The sequence below is a fragment of the Polyodon spathula genome, chromosome 48 (genome assembly GCF_017654505.1).
Source record: "Polyodon spathula isolate WHYD16114869_AA chromosome 48, ASM1765450v1, whole genome shotgun sequence".
Lineage (NCBI taxonomy): Eukaryota > Metazoa > Chordata > Actinopteri > Acipenseriformes > Polyodontidae > Polyodon > Polyodon spathula.
Window position 1 is genome coordinate 191910 of NC_054581.1, and position 11752 is coordinate 203661.

Below are 11752 nucleotides of genomic sequence, written 5' to 3' on the forward strand. Positions count from 1 at the left end.
GAGAGAGAGAGAGAGAGGGGGAGAGAGAGGAGAGGAGAGAGGGGAGAGAGAGAGAGGGAGGGAGAGAGGGAGAGAAGGAGGGAGAGAGAGAGAGAGAGAGGAGGAGGGAGAGAGAGGAGGGGGAGGGAGGTGGAGAGAGGGAGAGGAGAGAGTGAGAGAGGAGAGAGAAGGAGAGAGGAGACAGAGAGAGAGAGGGGGGGAGTGGAGAGAGAGGGAGGGGTGAAAGAGAGAGAGGCAGAGGAGAGAGGAGAGAGAGGGAGAGAGAGCGAGAGAGGGAGAGAGAGAGAGAGTGTGGAGAGAGAGAGAGAGAGGGGGGGGGAGAGGAGAGAGAGTGGGAGGAGAGAGAGAGAGAGAAAGAAAACAACGAAGACGCAATATAAGCGCGGATTCTACTTCTTATTAATATTGAAATCAGTAACAATCAGCAGCACAAATATCAACATATCCTCGCTGGAAATGGTGGACAAAGCGGGCACAAGGTGAGAGAAACCGAGGCGTCTTTATAAACGCGACGCGGTGATATTAATACAAGAGCTGCGGGTTTAAAACCTTAATGTGTGTGTGAAGAGAGGGGGAGAGAGAGAGGGAGGGAAAGAGAGAAATGAGCACGGGGCGCCCGTCCCGCTGTGGCTCGTGTCACATATTATATATATATAAATATATAATATTATATATAATATATATATATATATATATATAACAATATATATCAATAATATGTAATGTGCTATCGGTAGATTCCCTTTCGGGTCACAGTAATGAACATAGTCTTTCATGGCAGAGAACAGCCATCTCCATATATGTGTTGCCCGGGTGTGCATTTTGAACCCGGACGCGGGGAGGGTCCCGCTGCGCTGCTTTTATATTGTGTAGGGTGTGCTTTATTGTCATTATTTATGGGTCATTATTATTATTAATAGTAGTATTATTATTAATAGTAGTGGCAATATCGCGGCGTGTTTGCTCGCAGGGCAGTCTCGCATCGCGCTGCTGTCCTGCAGGGCGAGTTCAAGCAGTCGATGAGAAGAGCCACAGTGACGCCAAAGGAAGTAGACACATGTAACGATTGCTGTGTTTCTGAATTCATTGTATCACTGTTGTGTAGTTGTGTTAAAAAAAAAAAAAAAAGAGCTCTCGTGCAGTGTAACGACTCCCAACACATTTAGAGGCTATCTGTGTGTGGGCTAGTGTCTCTCGCCTGTCGAGAGATATAATAATAATAATAACTAATATTCTGGCCACCTCTTGTAATGTCTCTAGTGTCGATTGCTTGGGCCAACACTCAACCTTGGCCCAGTCAAACCCTCTCTGTTGGACTGTCGAAAGACAGTGCCTCCTCCCTAACAGCATGTTCTCGACACCCTGGTGTGGGTCCTTCTGTTTCAGGAGGGAGGGGGGAGAGAGAGAGAGAGAGAGAGAGAGAGAGAGAGAGAGAGGGAGAGAGAGAGAGGAGAGAGGAGAGAGAGAGAGAGAGAGAGGCGAGAGAGAGAGAGAGAGAGAGAGATGCTGTCTCTGTATTATAATCGCAGCACCTGTCACAATGTAACAGCGATATCTCTGATGCAAGTTTTAATCCTAATAAGAGTGACTGATCGTGTGTCAGATGCGCGCTGGAATCGTGCCTGTGGGCGATGGATTACTAACATATTTAAAAGGTGTGTTTTCAATTTGAAGAACCATCATATCTGTAGATAGATAGAAAGTACCCATGCAGGTGTCAGCGATGGTCATTTGGAAAGGCACCATTTTAAATAGCGCGCAGCTGAATTCTTTCGCTTCTCAATCGCTCTGTTTGTTAGTTTCATTTTTTCGGCGGATCTTTATCCGGGTGACAGAGAAGAGCGGGGCGGGCGGGTTATGTATAAATGAATTGTCGCACCCAAGATATTAAATATTAATAATAATAACAGACTTCATTGAGGGGAGCTCTGAACCCCAGGACTGGGTGCAGCAGCAGCAGGGCTAGTGTGAGTTTCTAACCCTGCTCAAACTCCTGCCTCCTGATCATTGCAATATTAATAATAATAACAGACTTCATTGAGGGGAGCTCTGAACCCCAGGACTGGGTGCAGCAGCAGCAGCAGGGCTAGTGTGAGTTTGTAACCCTGCTCAAACTCCTGGCTCCTGATCATTGCAATATTAATAATAATAACAGACTTCATTGAGGGGAGCTCTGAACCCCAGGACTGGGTGCAGCAGCAGCAGGGCTAGTGTGAGTTTGTAACCCTGCTCAAACTCCTGGCTCCTGATCATTGCAATATTAATAATAATAACAGACTTCATTGAGGGGAGCCCTGAACTCCCCCAGCAGACAGGTCGTCCCGATCACAGAGTGTGTGAGTGTGTGTGTGTGTGTGTGTGTCAGTGCGTGTGCATGTGTGTGAGTGTGTGTGAGTGTGTGTGTGTCATTGCGTGTGTTTGCTGATTCCACACACAGAGGATCAAGCTCATCTGCTTTCTGAAGGACCAGCCTCTCTACACCAAGGCAGCATTATTTATTCATCATTGATAATTATAAACAGGACTCCTAGTGCTAATAATAGAGCTGTTTGAAGCTGTGCCGTGACCCTCGGACACAGTGACAGGGTCTGCATGTTCAGTGCAGTGCTCGTGTCACTCTGATAATCAGAATGATAATGAGATTATTCAGCCACAGTGTGTGTACAGGTAAGAAGCTCAGGTGTGTCGTCTTATTACATTCGCAGTGAAACCAGGACTGGATCACACTGCTGTGCAGCGGGAGTCTGATTATTAAACCCCTAGTGAAAGCAGGACTGGATCACACTGCTGTGCAGCGGGAGTCTGATTATTAAACCCCTAGTGAAAGCAGGACTGGATCACACTGCTGTGCAGCGGGAGTCTGATTATTAAACCCCTAGTGAAAGCAGGACTGGATCACACTGCTGTGCAGCGGGAGTCTGATTATTAAACTCCTAGTGAAAGCAGGACTGGATCACACTGCTGTGCAGCGGGAGTCTGATTATTAAACCCCTAGTGAAACCAGGAATGGGTCAAACTGCTGTGCAGCGGGAGTCTGATTTTTAAACTCCTAGTGAAAGCAGGGCTGGGTCGCACTGCTGTGCAGCGGGAGTCTGATATTAAACTCCTAGTGAAAGCAGGACTGGATCACACTGCTGTGCAGCGGGAGTCTGATTATTAAACTCCTAGTGAAAGCAGGACTGGATCACACTGCTGTGCAGCGGGAGTCTGATTATTAAACCCCTAGTGAAAGCAGGACTGGATCACACTGCTGTGCAGCGGGAGTCTGATTATTAAACTCCTAGTGAAAGCAGGACTGGATCACACTGCTGTGCAGCGGGAGTTTGATTATTAAACTCCTAGTGAAAGCAGGACTGGATCACACTGCTGTGCAGCGGGAGTCTGATTATTAAACTCCTAGTGAAAGCAGGACTGGATCACACTGCTGTGCAGCGGGAGTCTGATTGTTAAACTCCTAGTGAAAGCAGGACTGGATCACACTGCTGTGCAGCGGGAGTCTGATTATTAAACTCCTAGTGAAAGCAGGACTGGATCACACTGCTGTGGGGGGGTGAGAGCAGGGAGGCTGTGTGAAGCAATCTCTTCCACTGAACACTTTGCAACTTCACCTTCCTGCTGTGTGTCAGCAGAAAATAAACTCGCCTCTTGACTGCCCCCCCCCCCAAGAAAAGAACACTTCCGTTTTTTATGAAAAAGTCTGTTTTGTGAGCAGCAGCAGCAGCCCTGCTCGTTTCCCTCGACGCAGCGAGAGTGCTCCTCTCTGTATCCCTGCACAGTCCCGTCCCGACCCTGCTGCTCTCTGTATCCCTGCACAGTCCAGTCCCGACCCTGCTGCTCTCTGTATCCCTGCACAGTCCAGTCCCGACCCTGCTGCTCTCTGTATCCCTGCACAGTCCCGTCCCGACCCTGCTGCTCTCTGAATCCAGCAGCTTCTCTTGCAGAGTGGAGAGGCTGGTTTGCATTTTCACTAGAGAAACAGAGCATATTGAATGGAGGGTGAAGCCGAGGGCCGGTGACTCAGACCCCTGACAGCCACCTGGTTTGAAATGTGTTTGAACACAAGCTGCTTTTCCACCTGCAAACACTGCGGCTCCCACGGGCTTAGGGTCTGTAATAGAGAAACGGCTCAATCAAACACCTGGGCCAGCTGACACTGCTCTGCAATGGGAGCATTAACCCTACAATTAAAACCCATCTAACACACAGAATGCAGACTGTGTTGTAAAGTACTGCAGCGCGACCCCAGCGCCAGACAGTGTGGTACTGCAGTGTGTGTGTGTGCGCGTGTACAGATACAAACACAGCCCTCTCTCTCTCTCTGTCATTTGCATTCCCCCAGTGGGATTTGAATACTGTGACGTCACTGATTCAGATTCTCTGTGCATGTGCAGCGTTCCTGCACGCCTCGTTACCCAGCATGCTACTGGGCAGCAATGTCATCCCGGGCACAGGACACCACTTCATAAACTCGGGATCCCCTCTCTCTCACTCCCTCTCTCAATCACTCTCTCCATTTCCATCTCTCACTCCCTCTCTCCATGTCTCTCTCTCTCACTCCCTCTCTCTCACTCCCTCTCTCTCAATCACTCTCTCCATTTCCATCTCTCACTCCCTCTCTCTCAATCACTCTCTCCATTTCCATCTCTCACTCCCTCTCTCTCACTCCCTCTCTCCATTTCCATCTCTCACTCCCTCTCTCCATTTCCCTCTCTCACTCCCTCTCTCAATCATTCTCCCTCTCTCAATCACTCTCTCCATTTCCATCTCTCACTCCCTCTCTCTCAATCACTCTCTCCATTTCCATCTCTCACTCCCTCTCTCTCACTCCCTCTCCATTTCCATCTCTCACTCCCTCTCTCTCAATCACTCTCTCCATTTCCATCTCTTACTCCCTCTCTCTCAATCACTCTCTCCCTCTCTCGATCACTCGTTCTATCCCCATCTCTCACTCCCTCTCTCTCTTTCTCTCCCCATCTCTCACTCCCTCTCTGCTTCAGTTGCTGAGGATGAAGATGGACAGACACACACACACAGTATATCGACAGGCAGCTCTCTAGAGTTTCACACAAATGCAGGACAAACAGAGAGCAAGGAAGTGACCGGGGTGTGAACTAGGAGGAAATCGAAGAGGAAGCATAATAGTGTGTGTGTGTGTGTGTGTCTCTGGGAGTCAATTAAAAATTAAACACAATAAACAGATGTGTTTATGTACAGAGAGGGAGAGGCGTGTTCCAGTTCAGTTATTATTGTACCCCTGCTAACAGCACAGATTCCAGCAGGGTCACTGTAGACATTTATCTTTCATTTCCTGGCAAGAGCTGAGAAAACAAGAGAGAGAGCAGAGAACTGGACTCCTCCCTCTCGCTCTGTCGCTCTCTCGCTCTCACAGGAAAGATAACGACACTTTGAATGCAGGGTGTTTTGTGTAGAGCTGTAAACGCATGCTCTGTGGTTCTGTGTGTCTTGTAGAGGTGTGTACTTGCAGTGCTGTGCGTCACTCACTGGAGACAGCCAGGTCAGTGAGCTGAGGGGCGAGGTCAACCCATCAGCTGTCGGTGTGTGTGGGGGGGGGGGGTCAGGGTGTCCCTGGTTGATGATTTCACCAGGCAGTGATGTCACTGGGTTCACAGTTCAGCAGCTGGACTCACTGTGTCTCTGCTCTTCTTTTACAGAGTCTTCAAGAAGTCCAGCCCCAACTGCAAGGTGAGAGTGGGAGTCAACATTGCAGGGAGGAGAGTGAGCCTGTGTGATTGCACTGTGCTCCGCTGGGTCCCCCTGCCACTCCCCCTGCCCCTCCCCCTCGTTGTTTTCTCAGTATCGATGCAGAAGGTCTTGTTGTTTTTCATTACCTGCACTGGTCTTTAATCCTGTGACACTGTCGCTCTCCCTCTCTCCTGCTGTGTGCTGGTCTGTACTGGTGTGTATTGGTCTGTACTGGTGTGTATTGGTCTGTACTGGTGTGTGCTGGTCCCAGTGCTGTGCTGATGGAGCCGCGCTGTGTCGGGGATGTGCTTCTGGATCTCGTCCCATCGAGAAGCAGAGTGTTCAGGAAGAGCCAGGAGAGGCTGGGGGTGAGAGAGAAAAACACAGAGAGAGAGATCAGTGTGATAGAGAAACACAGAGAGAGTTTGCTTCGTTCTCCTGTAGTTTTTCCAGCAGTTCCCACGGTGTTTGTTTGGGGATTACTCTGGTCTGCAGGTTGGTATTAGCTGGATTATTCCAACAGAGCGGAACTGACTGGCTTCTTAACCAGCTAATCTGGGACTGAGGAATGTGAGGAGGCTGATAAACAAGGAGATTAGCAGAGGCACACACACACACGCTCACACACACTTACTCTCTCACTCTGCCTGTGTTCCAGCTGACCGTCTATCTGGGGAAGAGAGACTTCGTGGATCATCTGGACCACGTCGACCCAGTCGGTGAGTCAATCAGCGCCATTGCTGTCTCTACATTCTCTGTGTTGCCGAGTGCTCCTCTCCTGTCTCTATATTCTCTGTGTTGCCGAGTGCTCCTCTCCTGTCTCTATATTCTCTGTGTTGCCGAGTGCTCCTCTCCTGTCTCTATATTCTCTGTGTTGCTGAGTGCTCCTGTCCTGTCTCTGTATTCTCTGTGTTGCCGAGTGCTCCTGTCCTGTCTCTATATTCTCTGTGTTGCTGAGTGCTCCTCTCCTGTCTCTATATTCTCTGTGTTGCTGAGTGCTCCTGTCCTGTCTCTGTATTCTCTGTGTTGCCGAGTGCTCCTGTCCTGTCTCTATATTCTCTGTGTTGCTGAGTGCTCCTCTCCTGTCTCTATATTCTCTGTGTTGCCGAGTGCTCCTCTCCTGTCTCTATATTCTCTGTGTTGCCGAGTGCTCCTCTCCTGTCTCTATATTCTCTGTGTTGCCGAATGCTCCTCTCCTGTCTCTATATTCTCTGTGTTGCCGAATGCTCCTCTCCTGTCTCTATATTCTCTGTGTTGCCGAATGCTCCTCTCCTGTCTCTATATTCTCTGTGTTGCCGAATGCTCCTCTCCTGTCTCTATATTCTCTGTGTTGCCGAGTGCTCCTCTCCTGTCTCTATATTCTCTGTGTTGCCGAGTGCTCCTCTCCTGTCTCTATATTCTCTGTGTTGCCGAGTGCTCCTCTCCTGTCTCTGTATTCTCTGTGTTGCCGAGTGCTCCTCTCCTGTCTCTGTATTCTCTGTGTTGCCGAGTGCTCCTCTCCTGTCTCTGTATTCTCTGTGTTGCCGAGTGCTCCTCTCCTGTCTCTGTATTCTCTGTGTTGCCGAGTGCTCCTCTCCTGTCTCTGTATTCTCTGTGTTGCTGAGTGCTCCTGTCCTGTCTCTGTATTCTCTGTGTTGCCGAGTGCTCCTGTCCTGTCTCTATATTCTCTGTGTTGCTGAGTGCTCCTCTCCTGTCTCTATATTCTCTGTGTTGCTGAGTGCTCCTCTCCTGTCTCTATATTCTCTGTGTTGCCGAGTGCTCCTCTCCTGTCTCTATATTCTCTGTGTTGCCGAATGCTCCTCTCCTGTCTCTATATTCTCTGTGTTGCTGAGTGCTCCTCTCCTGTCTCTGTATTCTCTGTGTTGCCGAGTGCTCCTCTCCTGTCTCTGTATTCTCTGTGTTGCCGAGTGCTCCTCTCCTGTCTCTGTATTCTCTGTGTTGCTGAGTGCTCCTCTCCTGTCTCTATATTCTCTGTGTTGCTGAGTGCTCCTCTCCTGTCTCTATATTCTCTGTGTTGCCGAATGCTCCTCTCCTGTCTCTATATTCTCTGTGTTGCTGAGTGCTCCTCTCCTGTCTCTATATTCTCTGTGTTGCTGAGTGCTCCTCTCCTGTCTCTATATTCTCTGTGTTGCTGAGTGCTCCTTTGCCTTGTCTCTTGCTTTCCACCTCATTTCATTTCTTTTTTTTTTTCTTTTTTTCCAAAACAGTGGAGAGCAGGAAATGTAAACAGTCCCAGTGAGGCCTTCCAGTGCCGTTACCACAGCGACGAGTGCGTTGTGTAAACCATTCCCTCTGGAAGCGCTTCAGCTGTGCCCATAGCGACCTTTGTGCCCCACCCACTGTCTCACCCCCAGGAGGACAATTAGCTGCTGTTTAAAAAAACAAAAATTAACTAAAACAAATAGTTTTATTTTTTAAATTTCTATTTCAAGCAAGTTGAAAAGAGTTTGGGAACCATGTAATTCCTGTAATTGCCAGCAGGGGGTGGAGTGGGGGCGCTGATGTGTGCAGTGATGTCACACCTGAAGAAGACACTTCATGAAACAGCTGATTCAGCATCTTGTGAAAAAACAAGCAAGTCCAAAATACTCACCCAATCCCTCTCTCTCCCTCTCTCTCTCTCTATCTCTCTCTCTCTTTCTCTATCTCTCTATTTTTCTCTCTCTCTCGATCTATCTATCTCTCTCGCTTCTCTTTCTCAGATGGAGTCGTGCTTGTGGATCCAGACTACTTGAAAGACAGAAAAGGTCTGTGTTGAGTCTCACGTGTAGTGTGTCCAGGGTACATTGTCTAATCTCACACACAAACACATCCTGTATTCCTTGGAACAGAGAGCCACACAAAGGTGCTTCCAAGCCACAAAATGAACAACATGTTGGGGGAGAGAGAGTCAGAAGCAGTGCGAGTGGACAGTGTGTGTGTGTGTGTGTGTCAGTGTGTGTGTGTGTCTCAGGTGTGTTTCAGTGTTGTACAGTAACCCCCTCTCTCTCAGTCTTCGTCACGCTCACCTGTCAGTGTGTGTGTGTCTCTCGGTGTGTTTCAGTGTCGTACAGTAACCCCCTCTCTCTCAGTCTTCGTCACGTTCACCTGTCAGTGTGTGTGTGTGTGTGTCAGTGTGTGTGTGTGTCTCTCGGTGTGTTTCAGTGTTGTACAGTAATTGGGGGAGAGTCTTTTCGAGTCAGAAGTAGTCAGTGTGTGTGACAGTCATTGTGTCAGTGTGTGTGTGTGTGTGTGTCTCTGTGTATTTCAGTGTTGTACAGTAACCCCCTCTCTCTCAGTCTTCGTCACGCTCACCTGTGCGTTTCGGTACGGCCGGGAGGACCTGGATGTTCTGGGACTCTCGTTCCGGAAGGATCTCTACATCTCCACATTCCAGGCCTTCCCTCCGCTCCCCGATGAGAAGAAACCACTGAGCCGCCTGCAAGAGAGACTGATCAAGAAACTGGGAGAGCAGGCCTACCCCTTCTACTTCGTGGTGAGAGCACTGGGAGTACTGGGGCTATACTGGGAGAGCAGGCCTACCCCTTCTACTTCGTGGTGAGAGCACTGGGAGTACTGGGGCTATACTGGGAGAGCAGGCCTATCCCTTCTACTTCGTGGTGAGAGCACTGGGAGTACTGGGGCTATACTGGGAGAGCAAGCCTACCCCTTCTACTTCGTGGTGAGAGCACTGGGAGTACTGGGGCTATACTGGGAGAGCAGGCCTATCCCTTGTACTTTGTGGTGGGAGTACTGGGTGTACAGTGATGCTATACTGGGTGTGTGTGTGCGTGTGTGTCTCTGCTCAGTGTCTCTGTTTGTTTCAGATTCCTCAGAACCTGCCCTGTTCCGTCACCTTACAGCCAGGACCAGAGGACACAGGCAAGGTAACACCCTGTCACCCTGTCGTCCTCTCACTGTCCCGTCTGTGTCTCTCTCTGTCTTGTCCTTGTCTCTGTCTGTGTCTCTTGTCTCACTCTCTCTCTCTCTCTCCTCCAGGCCTGTGGAGTGGATTTTGAGATCCGGGCATTTTGTGCCAAAGCCGTCGATGAGAAGATTCACAAAAGGTTTATATTTCAATGATTTGTGTAATTTTTTTTGTAAACTTGAGCTGTGAAGTGTGTGTGTGAGGGCTGGTTTAACCTCTCTCCTCTCTCTTCTCTCTCTCCTCTCTCCTCTCTCTCCTCTCCCCTCCCCTCCTCTCCCCTCCTCTCCCCTCCTCTCCTCTCCCCTCCTCTCCCTCTCCTCTCCTCCTCTCCTCTCTCCTCCCCTCTCTCCTCTCCCCCCTCTCTCTTCTCTCTCCGCTCCTCTCCTCTCCTCCCCTCCCTCTCTCCTCTCCTCTCCTCTCTCAGGAACTCGGTCCGGCTGGTGATCCGGAAGGTCCAGTACGCCCCTGAGAAGCCCGGTCCGCAGCCCATGATGGAGACGACCCGCAGCTTCCTCATGTCAGACCGATCCCTGCACCTCGAGGCCTCGCTGGACAAAGAGGTACCGCCCCCTCCCCCCCTCCCCTAACCCTAACCCTAACCCTAACCCTCCCTCTGGCCGTGTCTGTATGTTTCTATGTGTGCGTCTGTCTGTGTCTCTCATCTGGTCTGTATTACTGGAGCATTTACTGGTATTCTCCCTTCCCCCGCTCCCCCTCTCTCTCAGCTGTATTACCACGGAGAGCCGATCAGCGTCAATGTTCACGTCACGAACAACTCCACCAAAACAGTGAAGAAGGTGAAAATCTCTGGTGAGGAACCCTGCCTCCCCCAGCCCCCTGCTCCCAGCATACCCAGCGCAACCCTGCCTCCCCCAGCCCCCTGTTCCCAGCATACCCAGCGCAACCCTGCCTCCCCCAGCCCCCTGCTCCCAGCATACCCAGCGCAACCCTGCCTCCCCCAGCCCCCTGCTCCCAGCATACCCAGCGCAACCCTGCCTCCCCCAGCCCCCTGCTCCCAGTATACCCAGCGCAACCCTGCCTCCCCCAGCCCCCTGCTCCCAGTATACCCAGCGCAACCCTGCCTCCCCCAGCCCCCTGCTCCCAGTATACCCAGCGCAACCCTGCCTCCCCCAGCCCCCTGCTCCCAGCATACCCAGCGCAACCCTGCCTCCCCCAGCCCCCTGCTCCCAGTCTACCCAGCGCAACCCAGTCTGTGCAGAGAAGCGTCTTGCAGAAGTGATCATTTCTCATCACTGTTAAACACAGAGCAAAACACTTCTGCAGCAGTGCGTGTGCTCCTCCCATTAACAGTTTCCTCTCTCTCTCTCTCTCAGTTCGACAGTATGCAGATATCTGTCTGTTCAAGCACTCTTTCTCAGTACAAGGTCCCTGTCTCCAACACAGTGCAGAGTGTGTACGCCCTCCATCCCTCCTCTCGACACGAGACCTGACAGTGACTGGCACTCGCCCGGACCGACACCTACCCTAATCATTAACACATAATCATTAATTATAATTAATAATAATATAATACCATAATCGCTATGACGACCACAGAGACATATAACTCCCCTGGACACATTGAACTGGGAGCTCTCTCTCTCTCTGTCTCTCTCTGCAGTGACCAGCTCGCTCCCAGCTCCACCTTCTGCAAGGTGTACACCCTCACACCCACACTGAACAACAACCGCGAGAAGAGGGGACTGGCTCTCGACGGCAAGCTGAAGCATGAGGACACCAACCTGGCCTCCAGCACCAAGTGAGAGGGGGGGCGGGGAGACTGAAGGGGGGGGGGGAGTCGTCATTACTGCAACTCGTTTACTGAATTCCAGGTTGCAGTACTGATCTTTCTCTCTCTCTCTCTCTCTCTCTCTCTCTCTCTCTCTCTCTCTCTCCAGAGTGAAGGAAGTTGCTAACAAGGAGATCCTGGGGATCCTCGTCTCCTACCGGGTCAAAGTGAAGCTGGTGGTGTCACGCGGAGGGTAGGGGTCGGGGGTCGGGGGTGTGTTTATAATATCCAGCAGACCCTGCTGCTGCTCTAGCCTCTGCAGTGTGTTTGTGGGGCGCTGTGGATCCCAGTGTCCGCTGCGCTGATGGTTGTTTTGGGGCTGCTTGCAGTAACGCTGCCCCTCTCCTTCCACA

At 50.7% G+C, this 11752-nt stretch overlaps 1 protein-coding gene across 1 annotated transcript in view; it reads left to right on the forward strand.

Moving 5' to 3' along the window:
• Window positions 1-313: 313 nt before the first annotated feature.
• The window catches only part of LOC121306612 (arrestin red cell-like), a 13211-nt gene continuing 1772 nt past the window's right edge, over window positions 314-11752 (forward strand). The window contains exons 1-12 of the mRNA XM_041238426.1: window positions 314-479; window positions 5673-5703; window positions 6362-6422; window positions 8406-8450; window positions 8982-9178; window positions 9510-9569; window positions 9682-9749; window positions 10035-10170; window positions 10336-10420; window positions 10945-11020; window positions 11232-11369; window positions 11509-11592. Of these exons, the coding sequence (XP_041094360.1) occupies window positions 457-479; window positions 5673-5703; window positions 6362-6422; window positions 8406-8450; window positions 8982-9178; window positions 9510-9569; window positions 9682-9749; window positions 10035-10170; window positions 10336-10420; window positions 10945-11020; window positions 11232-11369; window positions 11509-11592 (1004 nt within the window). The 5' untranslated portion in view covers window positions 314-456. The remainder of the gene's footprint in view (window positions 480-5672; window positions 5704-6361; window positions 6423-8405; window positions 8451-8981; window positions 9179-9509; window positions 9570-9681; window positions 9750-10034; window positions 10171-10335; window positions 10421-10944; window positions 11021-11231; window positions 11370-11508; window positions 11593-11752) is intronic.